Source organism: Balaenoptera acutorostrata, chromosome X (genome assembly GCF_949987535.1).
Source record: "Balaenoptera acutorostrata chromosome X, mBalAcu1.1, whole genome shotgun sequence".
Lineage (NCBI taxonomy): Eukaryota > Metazoa > Chordata > Mammalia > Artiodactyla > Balaenopteridae > Balaenoptera > Balaenoptera acutorostrata.
In genome coordinates, this window is record NC_080085.1 from 99,165,720 (window position 1) to 99,188,401 (window position 22,682).

Genomic DNA, 22,682 nt, shown 5'->3' on the forward strand with positions numbered 1-22,682 from the left:
CTGATGTTGCCCAATGAATGAGTTGCTTCTGGCAATCCCTTTGGCCAATCCCTAGCCCCACCCCATGGGTGAGTGATACTAAAAGGCTCCTCTCCTCTAGGAGGGTTGCCTTAAGAAGACTGGTTTATTTCTTCACTATCCTTCTGGTTTTTAAGAACAAAATAAATATGAAATTAGATCAAGGGCCTCACTACAAAGGTAGGTAGGTCACGACAGGGAGTTAGGTAGGTATCTGTGGCCTCTAGTTGTTCATCAGTCTAGTCCAGTGCTCTCTATGTAAAAACAGGGAAACCAAGGCTCAGAGTGGGAAAGTGACATGCCCAAGCAAGCTTAGGAAAATTAAAACCCAGCTGTTCTGATACCCAGGCGAGGGCTGTTTCTACCACACTCTGCTGCCCCTCTGTGGACATGAGAATGTATTAAGCTGTTTTATTATGCTCTGGTGAGCATAAGAAAACGTTGTCCATAAAGAAGGAAACTGACAGAGAGGAAAGGTAACAGGAAACGCCTGTAAACTGAACCCATAAAGGCCAAACCCCGAGTCACCATAAAAGGCTTTGAACTGGCAAGAATGAAAGGAAATGATGGGAGAAAAAAGGAAATGGGCCTCTGAGAGAGGAAACACAGGGCACATACACAAGGCCTTTAGGTAGCCTCTGTTGTGGGCCTTTGTCAAGTTGAGTGGGTCCCTCCCTCCCTCCCTCCCAGAAGTCAAGCCTGGGGCATCCTCTCCAAAGAGGCTCTTGAGAACTGGGCTGATTACCTACTAACAACAGGTTACATTTAGTGCAACCTAGTGTGCTAAATATTTTTAGGTGTGTTTTACTTCACTTAATCTTCTCAATAACCTTAGGGAGAAAAATATTTTTATCCACCCCATTAATGGAAATGCAGAGAGGTTGAGTAGTGTGCCCAAAGATGCACAAATAGTAAGTGGCTGGGCTCACATTTGAACCCAGGTCTTTCTACTATTAGCCTGTGTTGTTATTCATCATGCTATGTACAAGTGGCTCCTTGCTTTTTTCTGAAAACTAAAGTACTGGGGACCTTTTCATTTCAACAACCGGTATCATTATAATGATGATGATACCAGACAACAAATGTTGACTGGTTACTATATACCAAACCCTGTACTAGGTGTTTTGCATGTGTGATGTCATTTGATCCACACAACAACCCCAGGAAGTAGCAATAAGCTCCCAAATGCTGAAAAACTTGCCCAAGGTCACAGAACTAAGGGTGTAGCTATGATAAAGCCCCCTCTTACCACTAGGCTATTCTCCCATGGGTTCTTCCCTGGTTCCCATTCTTGGTGAGGCCAATTAAAGGCTTGGTGAAGTAACTAGAACATGGAGTTAAATGCATCAATTTAATGTTGAACCAAGATAGATTCATTTGTGTGGGATCAAGTCCATGAAATCTTTATTTGATGTCTAGAGTTCAATTAACAACCATCAAAACAACTTTCTCAGCTTAAATCTTTCATTTACTTAATCAAATTGAAGTGTGGGAAAGTTGGCACTTGGCTCTTGCTGGGAGCCTTTGTCTGACTTTCCCCTTCTTACTGAATAGGTGATTCGTTCAACAAACAGATATTGGATTGCCATTGAGCAACATCTCAGTGTGCGTGAGAGTCAATGAGCTAGCCCCAAGTCCCTAGTGGGGAATTGAGATAGTCACTGTGCTTATTGGGTCTCAGTAGCTATAAATGAGACCACTGATTGACCTACAAGGTCCCTCCCATTGTAGGTTTCAGTTCAAGTTCATGATTATTGTTTATCTTTTCTCTTTAAAATATTTGATTGTTAATTTCTTATTTTTAATGAGATATAATTGACATATGACATTATATTAATTTCAGGTGTACAATATGTAATGATTCACTATATGCATATATTGTGAAATGATCATGACAATAAGTCTAGTGAATATCCATCACCACACATAGTTATACACTTTTCTTACAATGAGAACTTTTAAGATCTACTCTTTTAGCAACTTTCAAATACATAATACAGTATTATTAACTATAGTCACCATGCTGTACATTACATCCCCAGTACTTATATATTTTATAACCAGAAGTTTGTGCATTTTGACTCCTTTTACCCATTTCACTTAATCCCCACTCTCTGCCTCTGGCAACCACCAACCTATTCTCTGTATCTGTGAGTTTGTTTGTTTTTTTTCTTTTGTTGTTGGTTGTTTTTTTCAGATCATACAGTATTTGTCTTTGTCTGTCTGACTTATTTCAGTTAGCATAATGCCCTCAAGGTCCATCCATGTTGTTGCAAATGGCAAGATTTCCTTGTTTTCTGAGGATGAATAATGTTCCATTGTCTATATATCCACAGTTTCTTTATCCATTCATTCATCAATGGACGTGTAGGTTGTTTCCATGTCTTGGCTACTGCAAATAATTCTGCAATGAATATAGGGGTGCATATATCTTTTAGAGTTAGTGCTTTTGTTTTCTTTGGATACCCAGAAGTGGAATTGCTAGATCATCTGGTAGTTCTATTTTTAATTTTTTCAGGAACCACCATACTGTTTTCCATAGTGGCTGCACCAATTTACATTCCCACCAACAGTGCACAAGTATCCCCTTTTCTCCACATCCTTGCCAACACTCCTTATTCCTTACATATATATATATTTTAAACATCTTTATTGGAGTATAATTGCTTTACAATGGTGTGTTAGTTTCTGCTTTATAACAAAGTGAATCAGTTAAACATATACATATGTCCCCATATCTCTTCCCTCTTGCATCTCCCTCCCTCCCACCCTCCCTATCCCACCCCTCTAGGTGGTCACAAAGCACTGAGTTGATCTCCCTGTGCTATGCGGCTGCTTCCCACTAGCTATCTTTTTTTTTTTAATTAATTTATTTATTTATGTATTTTTGGCTGTGTTGGGTCTTCGTTTCTGTGCGAGGGCTTTCTCTAGTTGCGGCGAGCGGGGGCCACTCTTCATCGCATTGCACGGGCCTCTCACTGTCACGGCCTCTCCTGTTGCGGAGCACAGGCTCCAGACGCGCAGGCTCAGTAGTTGTGGCTCACGGGCCTAGTTGCTCCGTGGCATGTGGGATCCTCCCAGACCAGGGCTCGAACCCGTGTCCCCTGCATTGGCAGGCAGATTCTCAACCACTACGCCACCAGGGAAGCCCCTAGCTATCTATTTTAGATTTGGTAGTGTATATATGTCCATGCCACTCTCTCACTTTGTCCCAGCTTACCCTTCCCCCTCCCTGTATCCTCAAGTCCATTCTCTAGTAGGTCTGTGTCTTTATTCCTGTCTTGCCCCTAGGTTCTTCATGACCTTTTTTTTTTTTTTTTAGATTCCATATAAATGTGTTAGCATACGGTATTTGTTTTTCTCTTTCTGACTTACTTCACTCTGTATGACAGACTCTACTTCACTCTGTATGACAGACTCTAGGTCCATCCACCTCACTACAAATAACTCAATTTCGTTTCTTTTTATGGCTGATTAATATTCCATTGTACATATGTGCCACATCTTCTTTATCCATTCATCTGTTGATGGACACTTGGGTTGCTTCCATGTCCTGGCTCTTGTAAATAGAGCTGCAATGAACATTTTGGTACATGACTCGTTTTGAATTATAGTTTTCTCAGGGTATATGCCCAGTAGTGGGATTGCTGGGTCGTATGGTAGTTCTATTTTTAGTTTTTTAAGGAACCTCCATATTGTTCTCCATAGTGGCTGTATCAATTTACATTCCCACCAACAGTGCAAGAGGGTTCCCTTTTCTCCACACCCTCTCCAGCATTTACTGTTTGTAGTCTTTTTGATGATAGCCATTCTGACAGGTGTGAGGTGATATCTCATAGGTGATCACTATGGTTTTCATTTGCATTTCTTTGATACTTAGTGATGTTGAGCACCTTTTCATGTACCTGTTGGACATCTGTCATCTGTATGCCTTTTTTTGGAAAAATGTCTGTTTGGATCCTCTCACCATTTTTAAATCAGGTTGTTTGATTTTTTGCTACGGATTTATATGACTTCTGTACATATTTTGGATATCAGCACCTTATCAGATATATGATTTGCATATATTTTCTTCCATTTGGTAGGTTGCCTTTTCATTTTGTTGATGGTATACTTTGCTATGCAAAAGCTGTTTAGTTTGATGTAGTTCCACTTGTTTATTTTTGCTTATGTTGCCTTTGTTTTTGGTGTAAAATCCAAAAAAATCATTGCCAAGATTCATGTCAGGGAGCTTACCGCCTATGTTTTCTGCTAGGAGTTTTATGGTTTCAGGTTTTATGTTAAAGTCTTTAATCCATTTTAATTTTTGTGTATGGTGTAAGATAGTGGTCCAGTTTCATTCTTTTGCATGTGGCCGTCAAGTTTCCCCAATACCATTTATTGAAGAGACTATCATTTTCTCATTGTATATTCTTGTTTCCTATGTCATAGATTAATTGACCATATTTGTGTGGGTTTATTTCTGAGCTCTGTATTCTCTTCCACTGATCTATGTGTCTGTTTTTAAGCCCAATACTATACTGTTTTGACTACTATAACTTTGTAATATGGTTTGAAATCAGGAAGTGTGATGCCTCTGGCTTTGTTCTTCGTTCTCAAGATTACTTTGGTTATTTGGGGCCTTTTGTGGTTCCATACAAGTTAATTTCTTCTTTAAATGAAGAAAAAGGAGAAAGAGAGTCAATTACCTAAACTTAACTGATGACTCTTGTGGGTAAGAGCCAGGTAAGTGAATTTCTGGTGGGGGGATGTAGAGCAGGCACTGGGGGAGGACTGGGATGGCAGGGGACCTGGAAGATGGACTGAGAGACAAGAGACGAGATCCTAGAAACAGGAGAGGCATTGGAAAGAAAGAGTTCAAACTTTTGGAGGGCAAGGGGTTTGAGATTCCTTTTGCAACTGTAAGTTTTTGTTTTGAGATCTGTATCTTCCCCACCCCCTTCAGATCATTTATCTGACACTCCCCCAAAGAAACACACACAGTCTCCTTCTCTCAGGAAGAGAGACTGAGATAAGACACACATAAGGAGTAGATATCCCAGAAGACCAGAGAGAGGCCTAGGTAGACTGCATATGATCTTAGAACGTGGAACACAAAAACTTTTCTACACATCTTTATATCTTTCTTCTATGATCAAGTTTTGCTGGGCAATTTAGGTGACTTTATTAGTGCAAGTCAAATCTAGAGGCACTTTAAAATTTCCCACACATATCCATTCCACTGAGGAACTCTTTGAGAATCCCATCACGTCCAGCCACTGCCTTATTTATTTGTACTCTGATTATACTAAAAGATTGGCAGGGAACTCAGGCTGAGCGCAGGTGGTGAGGGTGGGGGGAGACAGGATGCAATACTGGGTACTTTCCATGATGTTTCAGACATTTGTTTCTGAAAACAATAGAGCTAAAGCATATCTTAAGGAAAAAAATTCTCAAATGACTCAAGATACACCCTCACCAATAGAGAGGAAAAAAGTCATTGTAGTACACACAGGACAGTGAATTAGGAGATAAGGCTCTACTCACAGTTCTGCCTTTAACTTGCTGTGTGACCTTACACAAATCGCTGTACCTCTCCATATTTCAGGGTTTCCTCATTATAAAATGGGCATACTACCATCTGCTATGTGTGCACTTTCAAGGATCAGATTAGATCATATTCATGAGAACATGTTGCTAATGTGATCCATTGATAAGGTAGAGACCTTACCTTAGAATTATGTGCTCCTGATAACACAATGGTTTTTATAAGCTTGCTTGAAAACAGCTATGTGCCATTAGAAGTATTTAGCTTCTCTAAATTCTCAATGGGGCTCATTTGTGTGTCCGATGCTTATAGGCCTTCGGATATGAAGGAATGCCGTAATAGTTTTATAGATCTAAGAGAATTTTGAAAATCACAGCAAAGCTGAAATATGTGTATAGGAAATCAGTTGAAATCAACTGAAATCTCTGTTCACAGGTCCTGCTCATTGCACCTTCACTTTGTCAAGGACCTTGCTATTCTGCATCAATCTCTCTCCACTATAGGATCATTACCATCATCATTCAACTATTTGGTCATCTTAGTAAAAGCCTCTCTTCATCCCACATTCTCCTTCAGTTACTACACAGTTTCTCTGCTCTCCTTCATAGCAAAAGTTTGTGAAAGAATTGTCGGCACGTACTGCATTCATTTCCTTATCTCACAATACCTCTAATATCTACAAGTCCAAAACTGCTCCTCTGGGTCCCTTCGTCTGGCTGACTCCAATGGCCACTTCTCTATCCTCATCTAGCAACTTGCAGCAGCATTAAACACAATTGCCCATGCCCCTTTTTTTTTTTTTGACATACTCTCTTTCTCTTGGCTTTTGTGACACCACACTCTTCATTTTCTTTACATCTCTCTGGCTACTCCTTCTGAGTCTCCTCAATAGGCTCTTTCTTCTCTACAGAGGAGCATAGCAGCTAAGAGCACAGACTCTCAAGCCCTGCTGTCCAAAATGGTAGCCACTGGTCACATTGTGACTATGACATTTAAATTAATAAAATAAAATAAATTACATTCATAAAATTAAATACAGTAATATTTACTAAAATTTAGATTAATAAAATTAAATTAAAAATTCAGTCCCACAAACCTAACATTTCAACTGCTCACCAACAACATGTGGCTTGTGGCTAACACATTGGACAGCAAGACACAGAATATTTCCATCATTGCAGAAACTTCTATTGGATGGTGTTACCTAGACCAGGTTTCTAGAATTTGAATCCCAGTTCTGCCACTCTACCAGCTGAGTGACCTTAGGCAAGTTACTTAATCTCACAGACAAATATCCCTGCCCTCATGGAATTTATGCTATTCCTACAATGGAAAAATTAGGGTGTGTCTAAAACATAGGCTGGAGATCTATAAATGTTAGTAGCTCTTCAAGAGATATTGGTTAGTGGAAAATGCAAAGTGCAAAACAGTATGGATAGCTAGATAGTTAGATAGATACATAATATGATTTTGCTTGGACAAAATAAAGATATGCATAGAAACACATATTTTTACATTTATGAAAAATTCTGGAGAGATACAAAAGGAATGTAATGGTCTCTTTGGGGAATGGTATTGGTGTCAGGAAAAAGACTGACTTTGCATGTTCAACCTTTATGTACTGTTTTATTTTGTCACATACATAAATTACTTTTGATTAAAAATAATAATCTTAAATTTGTATGTATATGAATTGGCATTCTTCTGGTTGTCTATTATTATATAACAAACCACTCCCAGAACATAGCTGCTTAAAACAACAATCATTTTATTATATTTCATAAATCTGTCAGTCACAATTTGATCAGGGCTCAGCTGAGTAATACTTCTAGTGCAACTGGCATCAACAAGGGTCATTCAGTGGTATTCATATGGTTAGTGTGGAGGGTCCAGGACTGCTTCACTCACATGTCTGGTGCCTTGGCTGGAAGTTTGGACTCAACTGGGCCTCTCTGTCTCCAAGTATCTCCAGGACTTTCCATGTGGTCTCCAGCAGAGTAGTCAGATTTTTTTATATGATGGCTCAGTGCTCCAAGAAACCAACATGGAAACTACAGGTTCTTTAGAGGTTAGGCCTAGAATAAACTTGATGTTACTTCTGCCATACTGTATTGATTAAAGCAGTTGTAGGTAGGCCAGCCCAGATTTGGAGGATAGAGGATAGAGATTGACTTGGCCTCTATACGGGAAGAGTAGCAAAGCATTTGTGGCTATCTCTAATGCAACACAGATATCAAGATTGCTGTCTTAATACAAGTCATATCTTTGATAATTCAGGCTAGGACTAAAAATCATAACTGTAGATGGTTTAGGATAACTTGACTGGGAAACCTAGGGAAAGAGGAGTTGAAGACATGGGTGTAACCCTTTCATACTGGAGGCTGCAGGAGGCCATTCAAAGTATCAGAGTGAGAAATCTACTTACTCTAAGAATCAGCTTCCCTGACTGGCAATGCCTGCTTCTATTGTCCTCCCTATCCCCTTCATCTCTCTCAAGCCACTCAGGGTAAGAAGCTTTGTTCCTCAGGTAGGGTCCATGTCTTTCTTGGCTCTGTGTCTCTCCCTTCCCAAAATACAGAGCACATAGGAGGGTACAGAGCCTACAGCAGAATCAAAGTAATGCCATCATTTGACAGTCTACCCCCCAGTCTACCCCCCAGCACATTCTACTCTGCTGTCTATTAAGGAAGCCCATCATCTATTTTAAGTCAAACACTGTGTTAGCTACTTCAATATACTTTTTCTTACTTCACCGTAACAACAACACTGATATGGGTATTATTAGTATCCCCCATTTTACAGAGAAGGAAACTGAGACATAGATATCAAGTGACTTTACCCCATACAACTACAAAGATGGCAGAGCCTGGATACCAACTGAGATCTTTGACTCCAAACTCTATGATCTTTCAGTATACCATGCTGCCTCTCAAGGAAAAGGGAACAAAGGCCTATACACTGGACACTCGGTACTTTTCTCCTATTTCATTCATCTATCCTCTTAATATCTAAGGTGTGTGAGGATGCTTCCATACCGCCAGAATCTCCAGGGTATTAAAGAAAGGTCTAAGGAGAAAGGCCCTACTTCTAGCATTTGCATTCCCAAATCTTGGTATTCACAAGCTTGGCATTCCCATCACATCATAAAAGATTTCTTTTTAATTCTACTACAAGTTTTACTGCTGCTCCTAGCATCTCTATATTGCAAGGGAACAACTGTTAATAGAGTTGTCATTGTCATGTATGTTTGGGCAGCTGACTAGAAATGGGTCAGGAATGGCACAGGTTATCTCATTTTTTCAGTACTAACCAGAAAGGTGCTAATATACAGGCATGCAATTGGAGAATATGGGCAGCAAATGTGGGCTTCAGAGGAATAAGAGACACAAGGAGTTGCAAGGATGTGACAGTGATTCAAAAAAGGAACTAGGAGGGCTTCACTCAAGCAGGATTCTTCAATTCCTTCACCTCTACAGATTCACAGAACAACACAGTGTCCAGTGCACTAAGGAGAGGGGAGCTAGAGCCCTTAGGCAAATATATGGTGTAGGAGAGAAGGGTAAATAAAGGAGAAGAATGCAGTGGAGAGGGAAACGGTAACCAAAGGAAAAAAAAAAAACCTGAGTAAATGAAGGAAGAGAAAAGTAATGATCTTGTGGTAAACACGATTGAAGCCCATCAACTTGGGACAGAGGCAGCCAAACACGAAATTGCCCATTTGGGAACTAGGTCCTTGGAGGTGGTGATTGGTGCAGAAAACTGCCAAACGACTACATGCAAATGACATCTCCAGTTTTTCACTCTGGCATTTTACATTAATCAAAGTACCAACTCATTTTATTAGAAAAATATTATCCTCATACCAAAATCCAACCAAAACATCACAAGAAAGAAATCTACAGACTAATATTCCTAATAAATATAGATGCAAAAATCTTCAACAAAATATGGCAAACTGAATCCAGCAACATATAAAATGGATTATATACCATGACCAACTGTGATTTATCCCAAAAATTCAAGGTTGGTTTAACATATGAAAATCAATAAAATACATAAGATCATCTCAGTAGGTGTAGAAAAAGCATTTGACAAAATCCAGCACCTTTTCATGATGAATACGCTTACACTAGGAATAGATAGAAAGGAACTTTCTCAAACCTAATAAAAGCCATCTATGAAAATAGCCTAGCCAACTTCTTACTTAGTGGTGAAAAACTGGATGCTTTACCCCTAAGATCAGGGATAAGACAAGGATGTTAAATAGAACTCTGACGAGTTCTATTCAACATTGTCCTAGAGGTTCTAGCCGGGGCAATTACACAAGGAAAAGATTGGAAAGGAAGACATAAAACTATCTCTCTTCTCAGATCATGTGATCTTGTATATAATAAATCCTAAGTAATCTACTAAAAGTTCATTAGAATTAGTAAAGGAGTTCAGCAAGGTTGCAGGATATAAGGTCAATACAGAAAAATTATTTGTATTTCTATATACTAACAATGAGTGATCTAAAAATAAAATTAAGAAAGCAATTCCATTTACAATATAATCAAAACAATAAAATACTTAGGGATATATGTCACCCAACAAATTGCAAGGCTTATATAATGAAAACTACAAAATATCATCAAACGAGGTTAAAGATAACCTAACTCACTGGAACATCATCTTGTGTTCATTGGTTGGAAAACTTAATATTGCTAAAGAGGCAATACACTCCAAACTGATCCAATCTCTATCAAAATCCCAGCTTATTTTTTGCAGAAATTGACAAGCTGAACCTAAAATCCACATGGAAATGCAAGGGACCCAGAGTAGCCAAAACAGTCTTCATGACTTTAGATTTGGCAATACTGTATTCCTAGATCTGATACCAAAAGCACAAGCAACAAGAGAAAAATTAGATAAAAGTGGATTTCATCAAAATTAAATAATTTTGTATTTCAAAGGATATCATCAAGAAAGTGAAAATACAACCCACAGAATGAGAAAAAGTACTTGCAAGTCATATAACTGAAAGGGGTCTAGTGTCCAGAATACATTAAGAACTCTTACAACTCAACAAAAAGGGCAAATAACCCAGTGAAAAATCAGCAAAAGATTTGAATAGATATTTCTTCAAAGAATATATAGAAATGGCCAATAAGTAAATGAAAAGATACTCAACAAAATCGATCATCAGGGAAACACAAATTAAAATCACAATGAGATATCATTTCACACACATTAGGATGGCTATAATTTAATAAATGTAAAATAAGTATTGGTGAAGATGTTGGAAAATTGGAACCCTTATACATTGCTGATGGAAATGTAAAATGATGCAGTTTCCAAAGTGATGTTTTCACTTTGGAAAACAGCCTGGAGGGTCCTCAGAAGTCTTAAATATAGAGTCACCATTTGTCCCAGCAATTCCACGCCTACCTAGATACATACCCAAGAGAAATAAAAATATATTTTCATACAAAAATGTGTACACAAATTCTTATAGCAGTATTATTCATAATATCCCCAAAGTAGAAAAACCCAAGTATCCATCAACTGATGAGTGGATAAAATATGTTATATCTATACAATGGAGAATTATTCAGCCATGAAAGACAGAAGTACTGACACAAGCTACAACATGGATGAACTTTGAAAACATCATGCTAAGTAAAAGGAGGCAGACACAAAAAGCCACATATTATAATATGATTGCATTTATCTGAAATGTCCAGAACAGGCAAATCTAAATTGATGGTGGTTGCTGGGGCCTGGGTACAGGGAGGAATGAGGAGTGGCTGCTAATGGGTAAGGGGTTTCATTTTGGGGTGATGAAAACATTCTGGAATTGGATAGTGGTGATGATTGCACAACCTTGTGAATATACTAAAACCCACTAATTGTACACTTTAAAAGGGCAAATTTTATGGCATGTGAATTATATGTCAATAAAGCTGTTATTTTAGAAAAGTAGAATTATAGGACTAACAACCCAGCACCTGCCCCCAAGTATTCATTCCTTCACCTATGGCAGAATTATTATATTTACCAGTCAGCCCTGACCTGAGCCAGGAACACTGAACATGCCGGGGTCTACATTTGTCACGTCTTCTATATAGCCCTTCCGTTATGTTATGTTTGTACAGCAAACAGCTCCTTCCTCCAAAAATGAGTCAGGTGAGACTCAAAAAACAATCTAAGGCCACAGAGAAAAAAGGGAAGTATTGGAGCATAAGCTATAGGGAATGGGTGGCCTCATTCTTCCAAAATCCTCTCCTACAACTGAGAATACTCAAGGAAACCTAGACATTTCTCCTCCTATTCTCTTCCATCATGGTAGGTTGGACAAATATTTTGAAATCTTCCAGGGAGAGTCCAATCTATTCCCAATTCACAATAACAAACTTAAGCCGTTCTCAGTGAAGTTGGTAACCATAGAAGAGCCCAGAGCTACTTCTGTCACCCATTTTAATATTTAATACCTCTTGTCATTAACATGCCAGTAACAATGTAAAAATGCCAGTAACAGTTCCCAGTGTTTAACCTAGGTTCCTAATGTGTGATGTAAAACAAATTACCTCTTGTTATAACCTCAGTGGGGAGCGAGAAGAGATACTATTGATTTGTATTTGGAAAATAGTGCCTAGAAGGATATACAACAGGAAATAGGATTTATTCAGAGGATGACGGATTAGCAGTCTCCAAGCATTTGGAATCCCTCTACAGGTAGGGTTGTCCCAAATCGGTCACAGGACTCTGGGTAAAATTACATAAAGGGTGTGGAGAGACATGGTTAAAGAAGTAGAATTTATGTTCAACCCTTGTAAATTAGCAAGGCCGCGTAAGTCTGACCAAGCCACCACTTCCCACAAGCTAAGATAGTGAGAGACTCAGGCAAGCACCACGAGCAAGCACAGGCCCCTCCAAGAGCGCTTTGAAAAACAGATTCCCACTGAGCCATCACCGCCATCCTGCACAGGCCACCTTACCTAACTGAAATTGATTGGAGACATTCCCACATGTTTGCATTATCTCCGGGCTATTCCATCCTAAGGGGTATAATGCACAGCCTGAGCTTATCAGCAGTCCTGGAAAAAAAAAAAAAGCATACACACAGGTAGAAAAAATATAACAGGTCTTCTATCATCCCAACATTCCCTCTGGATTAGCTCAGCTCAAATTCTCCCTCCTCCACTCAGAGCTTACCTTTCCCCTTTTACCCTAAATGTCAAGTGGTGAGTTGCAGTAGATAGTAGAGGGGACAACTCACAAAGAAAGGACAGTATTGGGGATTGAGACAGGCCAGTATGCTTTTCACAGCCGAAATGTTTCTGCCGATGACTTACAAAGCTGAATTGGCCTCTCCAACCAGACTCCTCTTCTATCTTGGTCTGATTTACAAAGAATAAAAAGGTAGGGGCTGCTACTCTTTCCTACAATTCAGCCTTTTCTAAGAATCAAGTCAGTCCTTGCTAGTCGAAGCTAGGTCATGATTTCTGTAGCTTGAATTCAGCTTCCAGACTGGGATCGACAGAAAGCATCCACGTTACCTAGGCTTCTCCCGGTGAGCAGGGCACCAGACTCCCTCTTCCAGAAACACTGCCTTCTTCTGAGAAACCATTCCAGCTTCATGCTAAGCACTCCTACTTTCTTTGGCTTCCAAAACCTTCCACTGTGCCCCTTGCCTTCACCTCCATTTTGTTTAGGTCATTTGGTTACTACAGGGAAAATCTATGTGATCTTAGTGATAACCTTACTCTTCTGACCAGAGATACAAATCTGGGTCTGCTTGCTGACACTGTCTTTTAAGGACAACTGCCTCATCCGCAGCTCTTGTTTACTGCCTAGGTTTACATTTTATAACCTATGACCACCTCTCCCGTGCCTTTGGCGACCATGGATTGAACTAAGCATTGGCATCTGACACAAAAGCAACCAAATTCATTGGCTGGCCAGTAATGGATGACATCATATCATGCTCTGAAGAGAATAGCTGGGCCAGATTTTTGTTTCTGGAAATTTTAATCAAGAAACACAGATGCTGGACTTCCCTGGTGGCGCAGTGGTTAAGACTCCACACTCCCAATGCAGGGGGCTCAGTTTCGATCCCTGATCAGGGAACTATATCCCACATGCATGCTGCAACTAAGAGTCGGCACGCCACAACTAAGGAGCCCGCGAGCTGCAACTAAGGAGCCTGCCTGCTGCAACTAAGGAGTCAGCCTGCCGCAACTAAGACCCAGTGCAACCAAATAAATAATAAATATTTTTTAAAAAGAAAAGAAACATAGAGAAGCTGAGCTACTTAGCAGATGGAGCAGAAGTTAGGAAAAAACACCAGGAGGTAAAATCAAGTGTGTGTCAAGCTAAAGCCAAGTTCAGTCCAAAGTTATGAATAGACATCAATTCTGGGTAAGCTGAGGAAACTGATTGGTAAAAGAAGAGAACACAGTGGCAGGAAGCAGATACATCATGAGGGAAAACTCCATACTGCTCCTGAAAGAGCTAGAGAATCTAGTCCTTCCCAATGGCTTCCCAGTTCCATTTTTCTTATGTTATAATAAGTTCCCTTTTCACTGGAGAACTCAAGCAAGTCTCTGCTGCTTACAGCCAAGAAAGCCTAACTACAAGAACACTATACTTGACTACTACACCAAAGTTCATAGGACGGTCACCCGCCATGAGTGTGGATGCAGAACCTAACACAAAACACAGAGCCTCCACAAACCAGGTATTTGATTAATGATGACTGGGTGGCATATTTAGAGGTTCCAGGAAGGTTCCAGACAGTGAAAAGCAAGCTGCTCCCGGGACTGCCAGCCTCACCTTCGTTTCTCTTTCCTCACCGAGGAAGACTCCATATACACTCTGAGAAGCTAATAAGCCCACTTTGCCTTCAGCTGCAGCCTTTTGGAAGATCTCAAAGTACTCGCTAAGCTTGTCAGCAACATGGCAACCAGCTGTTCTCAATACTCAGTGAGGCCAGAGAAAAAGACAGGGACCTAAAGAAAAATCAAGAAAAGTTTAAATAGGAAAACAGAGAGAATTTTCTGACGGTGCGAGAGGGTTTAGAAACTAAAAGAATGACCAATTAAGGTTAGAAATTCCCTTCAGTGGAATGCTTAAAATTAGAAGACACTCTTATCTGTCTGATAGTCTTAAAGGAAATGAAACTGGTCACTCAAAAGACTTTTCTGGGCTCTGGAATTTATCCAGTAGCAATGGAACAACACTCCTATTTTTTCTCACCACAGATAAACTGAAATCATATGATATGAGGATGTATGAGCCAGAGTATGTAAGCCCAGAGTATGTACAATGGGTTAAGGACAAAATTGGAAACAAAACCTCAGCCTTTTCCTGCTTTCAGTGTGTACCCTTTGAGAGAAGAGTTAACAAAAAGTGAGCTTTCCCACACAGACTAGGAAGAAAAGAACACAAGTTTATAAAAGAACAGCAGTTCTATATTCCAACCTCCACATTCAGATCCCTGGAACTGGCATGAGCTCTGACTTCTCAAGCAGGAGCTTGTGCTGGCTAAGTGCCTTTCCTGACATGGCAGGAGGAACCTTTCACCTTTTTCAGCCCCCCTGAAGACAGGGCTTGATTTAAAAGCTGCCTGCTTGGAGCTGTTATCTTGCAATTTTTCACAGGCACCAGGCCAGAGACCAGGAATCTCTGCCCAGGTGTGTGTTTTGCCCCAGCGCATGTGGCTCTGTGCTCTGCCCAACCTGCCCTACCACACCTCCCATCCCCTATCCTCCCTCCTGCCTTTTAGACAGGTGAGCACAGTAGGTTGTAAACATACTTCATGGAGACATTGGACCTGTAACTGATAGAAGATTCATTACATTTGATCATAGATGGAGAAAGATGTCCTAGAAGACGTATTATTTTAAAATGAAGTCACAGGATAATTTATCCTCAATTATATTTGTCCCCAACAGTTCTAATGAATTTGGGATATGAAGATGTGCTTCAAATAGCAACATAGAAGTCACTTTCCAGTGACAGGCTCTGTCACCTTCTGGAAGACTGGGGGCTTATTTAAAATGTAGATTCTTGAACTTCACCCACAGATATTTGATTCAGTAATTGTAGCCCAGGAATATGCCTTTCAAAAGCACCCTAGTGATGTTGATGCATCAGGTTCTGGTACCAATACTTAAGAAAAACACCACTAAAAATATTAAAAGCAGGAGCTCTGGTGGTGGAGAAAACTAGTTTAAATCCCAGCCCTGCCATGTATGAGCTGTAGCCCTGGCTCCTACTTTTCTACATGCCATTCCTAACTACAGGTTTTCCTGCCCCTCCAGACACACATGTCCCTTGGAGAAGTCTGTCCCAACTGCACCTGCCTCTAGAAAGGGAAAGCCCCTTCGAGTGTGGTACCACCCTTACTCCCCCACTGAACATGTGCAGGTGACCAGTGGGATGCCATCTTCCTTCCCTTCCTCAACTGCTCCTTCCACAAGAATCCCCTATCACAAAACGTACCAAGTGTCCTCCCGAAACACGGTTGCTATAGTTTTCATTCATTGCTCTGACCAAACAGAGGCCTAGAGTTAGACACTTTGCTCGGCTTCAGCCCTTGTGGCAACCTCAACACCAATACAAACCTTTGGGTGCACAATCTCAGACAGACCTCAGAACCCTCCCTGCTGCTACATCCCAGCTGCCCTCAATCCCCCCCTGCTGCCAGAATTACTACTTCCCCATATCGCAACAGCTGTATAACCCCCTCCCAACTGCACATTCTCAATTAGGTAGATGCCTAGTCTCTGTCTCCGGGCAGGGAAAGCCTCCTCAACTGGGTGTTATCAACCCCCTTTTGTCCACCACAACCTCCCATTCACAAGTGCAACTGTTGGGTGGGCAGCCGTCTTGTTACACGTCACACCCCACTCTCAAATATCTGTCCAAATATGGCTATTTGGTAGTTTGAATTTACTACCCTGAGCAGAAGTCTAGTATGGGTTAATTTGTTATTAACTTGTTCAATGTATTGCTCTTGTAGCAACTTCAACTCAAACATAGTGGAAAATTTATGTCTGCCGTCCAGCTGTATCTCAGCTTTCCCTTCCCAGGGAACCCTCCCACTCAACTCTCCTATTCATTTCACTGCATATTCTCTCTCAGAGATATAAGACAGTTCGCCTCTGCTAGAGATTTCTAAAGTACATCAGGAGAGGCTTCACAGAGAGGCTGCATTTGACCTGGCCTTTGAGAGAGAGATATTTACATGCAGAGATGGAAGAAAACAGAATTTCAGAAAAAAGCAACACCATGAACAAAACTGAGCAGAGGTTTTCAAATGTTAGTGTGTACTGGAATCATGCTGGGAAATGATAAACAACAAATCCAAGACAGTAGTTAACTTTGCTGTGGGAACAAGGGAATACTATCAGGGTATGAAGGAGATTTCAACAACATTGGTAATATTCTATTTCTTAAGCTGTATGGTGCACATATCTGAAATAGTTCATACTATGCTTTCAAAAATAAATCAGCATGAGAGGCCGTGTAAAATGCAGAGTGCCAGGCATCAGTTCCGATTGGGTAGGCTTAGAAAGGCACTAAGGTATCTGCATTTAACAAGCACCCCAGGAAATTTCTTATACAAGTGCTTCATGCACCACTCTGAAAAACATTGTGATAGAATTTCTTGGGCTTCCCTGGTGGCACAGTGGTTGAGAATCTGCCTGCCAATGCAGGGGACACGGGTTCGAGCCCTGGTCTGGGAAGATCCCACATGCCGTGGAGCAACTGGGCCCGTGAGCCACAATTACTGAGCCTGCGCGTCTGGAGCCTGTGCTCCGCAACAAGAGAGGCCGCGATAGTGAGAGGCCCGCGCACCGCGATGAAGAGTGGGCCCCGCTTGCCGCAACTAGAGAAAGCCCTCGCACAGAAACGAAGACCCAACACAGCCATTAATTAATTAATTAATTAATTAATTAAAAAAAAAAAAATAATTTCTTCTCCAAACGGAGAAAGAAAAATCAATGACATCAGTGCATAAAGTCCAGGGCTGAGGGTCAGAAACCCTGGACCACAGTCTCTGCTCTGCTTCAAATTTGCTACATGAGTTTTTGTTAGTAGGTTAACTTCTTTAAATACCATTTCCCAAACAGAAAGCCACTTTTATAATTCTTGTTCAGCATGGTAAGGATAAGTTAAATTATGCCTGATGAAACTTTGGAAGACTTTCCAGGAAATGCTTGGTTTCCAGAGAAGATAATGGTTTTTAGAAAACAGCACTCTTTCCTTGAATCAAGTTCTCAGTGATCTGTCTCCAGTGGCAATTTTCATTCAGCTTGAAGCATGTAGCTTTAGGACCTTCCATGGAGAAAATCATTAGCGCCTGTCTGGGTGTGTTGAATTCTATCTGCTTAACCAAAAAAAAAAAAAAAAAACAGTCCAGAGTGGTAGTTCTCACTTGGGTTGGGGAAGGGGAACACATCAGAGGCACTGGAGAGATTTTCCAAAACATGCAGCTTTCCACCTGTTGCTGTGTATATCAGTATGGGAAAGAGGACTGGAGAGTTGGGTCCGCATTTTTTAAGCCCTCCATGTGATTCTGATACATTCCCTGCTCTAGAAAGATTCTTGGCCCCCCTCAAGGAACCTGATCCAAGATCTTACACTTGTTCTTGCCAAGAGTGCCTTATATTTACTTCTCACCTATTTCTTCTTTGGTTAGCTCTCACTGAAGGTAGAGCATAATTCACAAGCATCTTGCATATGTATACACAGGGGAATGTAAATAATGACCTTGTTCTCAGGGACTGGGGGCCAGCTGGTTAGAAACCTCAGCATCCCCAGGGTTGAAATAATCTCCTGGCCAGATGTTTCCTTCACCGGTTAGAGGAGGGCATGAAGGTCCCAGTGGAAGGCTCTCTGGACCCTACACTTGTCCAGCTGGATCAGCTGCAGGTGGAGCAAATGGGACCCAAGGGTCCCATCAGGTCACCTTGCTGAGTATGACTCAGGCCAGCAGCTCTTTATTTCTTCCTGTCTCTCCCACTTCCCACCGCTCATCTCTGTGGGCAGCCGCCAAACTGGGGAACAAACGTCAGGCAGGGGGAGGGAGTAGTTCTTAATGGATCCTCCATCTCTTCAGTGGTTTGGGGTCTGGCAGAGATAAACCAGACCTGAAAAAAATTGGCTCCTCCCCCTGATGTATTTTGGTTAATGCACTAGCTGCCGAGAAGCAGCCAGGCCTGGAGCAACAAAATCAATTTCCCTCCGCTGAACAACAAGCTTAAACTTAACCCTCACAGCTCTTTCTCTTATGTCTTTTATCCACGGAGCTCAAAATGCTGTTCAGGCTTGGCTTTCTGCCACAAGCAAAGCCCATCTCTGAGGAGTGAGACACCAAGATCTCTGAAGAACCTTGGATAATGATTGTATGCCAAGGGGTGCCTAGAAAATATGATACATTCAGGCAGCCTTCACCATTCCTTCACATCTGATGCAACCTTGACAGGCACCAGTTGCTAAAAAGGAAATGAGAATGACACTTAGTTGGCTGGTATTTCAGGTGGGGAAGCTGTAGAAATTTAGCAATCTGTCCAATATCCCCAGGGATAACCCTTGTAGCACACCTTGGATCTTGATTCTTTCCATGAGTACTGTCAAATGGCATTTTATTCTTGAACTTTAAACACCCCCATCTAAGTGTAAGCACTGTGACTATGTTCCTATGAGCAATGGTCGATGGGGAATATAAAATAGCAGAGTCATATGAGATTAACACGATACTGATGTTTCTATTGCCCCTGTATGATATCTGCTGCTCAGTTAAAGCTCTCCCCCACTCAGTCCATGAGTGTCTAAATCTCCATTTCCTACCCACATCTCCCTTCAACAATTTCCTTTGAGTTTCTGGACCTAGAAGGTGAGATCAACCAAAATGTATTATATGGAGAACCATAAACATTTTGTGAAAGTCTCACTCAAGCCTAAGATAGGAGGCGAGGTGGGTGTAGGAGCCAGTGTTAATGCTTGGAGTCAGATAGAGGCTGTTGCTACTGACGTTCTGATTCCTAACAGTTAGTCCCCCCTCACCCTCTGCTGGAAATTCTTAGAAAAGCAAGTGAAGCTAAGTTATCACTCTCAAGTCAGAAGAGAAGAGAACTCAGGGTGCTAATACCCTTGAATGGAAGCCTGGAGAAAAAGCAAAGGGTGTGAACGAACCCAGCTTTCACATGACCAACTTATCCCAAAATACACTAACATTGCCTTAACCATACATTCATTCTTTCTACCATTACTGAATTCCTGCTCTGTGCCAGGCACTGAACTGGGCTCTGGGGCTATAAATACGAGTTGTAAGGAGCACCCCTTTCACCTGCCCGCTAAGTGTCACTTCCTGAAATAATGTGCCCATAGAAGTACCGAGCTAGCCATAGTAAGCCCAAGAATGCAGGTGAAAGTTGAGCCTACTTAAGGTTCATTTGTAATATCTGTGGAGCCCCCAAAGGGAGGTAAAGTCATAGGCTTAAACCAGCCTTAATAACCGGTTCTGTACCATGGTTTTGAAGCGGAAGAGAGAAATTAATCCAACGACTTTCCAATGTGGCCAGAAAATCATTAGTAGCTAAAGAGTGGGAAAATTCAGAGATAAGGGAGGTTAGAATGTGAATTCAAATTTAAAACTTTGTACAATGAGTCTAAGGAAAGAGGGAAACAGAAAACATCACCTTAACAGGCACAACAAAGAGAATCTGGTGCTTTTCGTAAGAAGGCCAGGAAATCATGATACCTTAGCTCAGTGTTTCTCAACCTTGGCGCTACTGACATTTGGGACCAGATACTTCTTTGTTTTGGGGAGTGGGCAGCTGTCTTTTTCTTGTGCATTGTGGGATATTTAACAGCACCCCTCACCTTTATCCACTGATTGTCAGTAGCACCCTCCCCAATTTGTGATAACCAAAAACATCTCAAAGACACTACCAAATGTCCCCTGGTGGGGGATGAGGTATGTAAGAAATCAGCCCCTGTTGAGAAGCACTGTCTTAGCTCATCACTACCATCTCACCCCAAGGCCACATGAATGCAGTCATTGGAGAGAAGAAAGAAAATTAGGATCTGGGCTATCTTGCCAACGAACAAATTCAAGGAAAGAAGGGAAGTGAACAAGAGAGAGGTCACTGTCATTTGCTTACAGCCACAGGGCAACTTAGTGAAAGAGCCAGAAGTGGGATCCAAGTTTCCTGGCTCCAGGCACCCACACTGTGCTGCTAATGGAGATGACAGTGATAATGAATAATGATTCTAAAACTTTAGGAACAACAGCAACAAACTTCAGCAATAGGTTCTACCAGCACTTTTTTCCACTGCCCCAGCCAGGTGTAAAAAATAGCTCACATATCCACACACACATTTGCCTGTCTGTCTAAACTTGCTTTTTCTTCTCCGTTCAGATTAAACTGCTCCCATTGCTTTCCTACAGTCTGCCAGTTTTGCATTTTGCTCTTTCCTAGCCCATCCACACACTGCCAGCATCCAGGTCTCCTGCACTAAATTTAGAGGGAGGCTGAATGAGGGAAAAGCTAAGTAGGGTGAGTCAGGGCCATAGGAAACCTGGAGAGTCTGTTAATGGCTTAGATGTTGCCAAATAAGCAGTCACCTGCAGTCTGCCTGGTACCTAGCATTTCACTATTAGAGATGTATTTTTTGGTGAGGACTGTACATTAAACTCGTATTAGTAATTAACACCTGTGTGTATGTGTTTACCAGATCACTGTCCTCTGAGATAACTACCAAAGATCAGGGATCTTAGAGGTCAAGTTTATTTTGGAGCAGTAATACTAGAGTATAAGTTGCTGCCCCAGGAAAGCAGACCTGGATAGTGTTCTTCAATGCGCACTCTGCAGGGAGAAGAAGGTGATGAAAATCAGGGCTAAAAAAACCAGATAACAACTCTGCCTACTAGCCAATCTTGCTGTGAAGAAAACCCTGATGTAGATTGCACTTCGGGGAGTCCCAGACTAGGTGTTTCAAACGAGTCCCCATTCATAGCCCTAGAGATGGACAAAGGGGAGAAGCTGAGAGTGGATTTCCCCATAAGACAACATCCCCACTACCCACACCCCCGCAAAGCTCCCCAACCTACCCAATCCCAGCAACACCGTCTTACCTCCCACGAACTGTGCAGCTCCCATGCAACGTCCCATCATTCTGGAGATGAGTTCCTCCATGCAGCAGCCTAGGACAGCAGTCAGTGCCACCAGGAGCAGCAGAGCACAGCCGGCACCTGTCACCACTGTGCACATCTGCCAGGCCAGGCTTGGGATGGCATTGAAGCTGGCATAGCGCCCACACTCTTCCACCATGATCAGACTCTGCCCCTTTCCCCTCACAGGGTAGTTGCACCTCCGGAATGTGCTGAATGACACTGGCTTCCCCAGCTGGGATCCAAAGAGCCAGTAAGGCAGGAAGTAACTGGTAGAACTGGCCACAGCGGTAACAAGGGACAGAAAGGCCCAGAGGGTCCCCAGCAGGGTCAGGCTGCTCCTCATGGTCCCAGGTTTCTCTGCGGGGATGGGGAGATGAGTTGGGTCACAGCACCAATGTAGAATCTTATCATGTAGGCTCTATTGGCCTAGTTTTCATCTGCCTGGCCAGTCCTGGGGCTCAGTCATGTGCTTCTTGGCCCTTACTTCTGGATAAGATTATTGCCTCAAGGACCATTTGGGTCCCTATGGGATTCTGCTCTCCAGCACTTTTCCCATCTTCCCTTCCTTCCACCTGATTCAGAGTTCTATGGTCTCTAGGCTGCCATGGAAGAAGCGTAGAACGGAATTAGTGACTGTTCTGCCCACTCCGAGGCAGCCTGAGCAGACAGCTTTTAGCTCTTGACAACCAGCATGGAACAAGTGACAGGAGGGAAGTCTGAATCAAACCAAGGCTCTCTGGAGAGCCCCCAACTTCTGGTGGAATGGCCTTGTTTGACCTGAAGGCCTAGAAGGAGGCAATATCTCAAGAGGGCCAGGAACCAAGTTGTTTTCAGAGAGTTAAGAAAGAAGGAAGATACCTCACAGGGCCTGCCTCTACTCTAAGGGAGAAGAGGGAAGGAGAGCTCACCATGGAGTTAGAGGATGTACCCATTTGACCTTGGTAGGATGTCCAGGAGAGCATTAATGTG

General features: G+C 41.8%; 1 protein-coding gene across 1 annotated transcript in view; it reads right to left on the bottom strand.

Moving 5' to 3' along the window:
* Positions 1 to 22,071, bottom strand: part of LHFPL1 (LHFPL tetraspan subfamily member 1) — a 41,186-nt gene extending 19,115 nt beyond the window's left edge. Inside the window, exons 1-2 of the mRNA XM_007183601.3 lie at positions 21,675 to 22,071; positions 12,523 to 12,621 (exon numbers count right to left, since the gene is read on the bottom strand). Coding sequence (XP_007183663.2) covers positions 12,523 to 12,621; positions 21,675 to 22,056 — 481 coding nt within the window. The 5' untranslated portion in view covers positions 22,057 to 22,071. The remainder of the gene's footprint in view (positions 1 to 12,522; positions 12,622 to 21,674) is intronic.
* Positions 22,072 to 22,682: the final 611 nt, after the last annotated feature.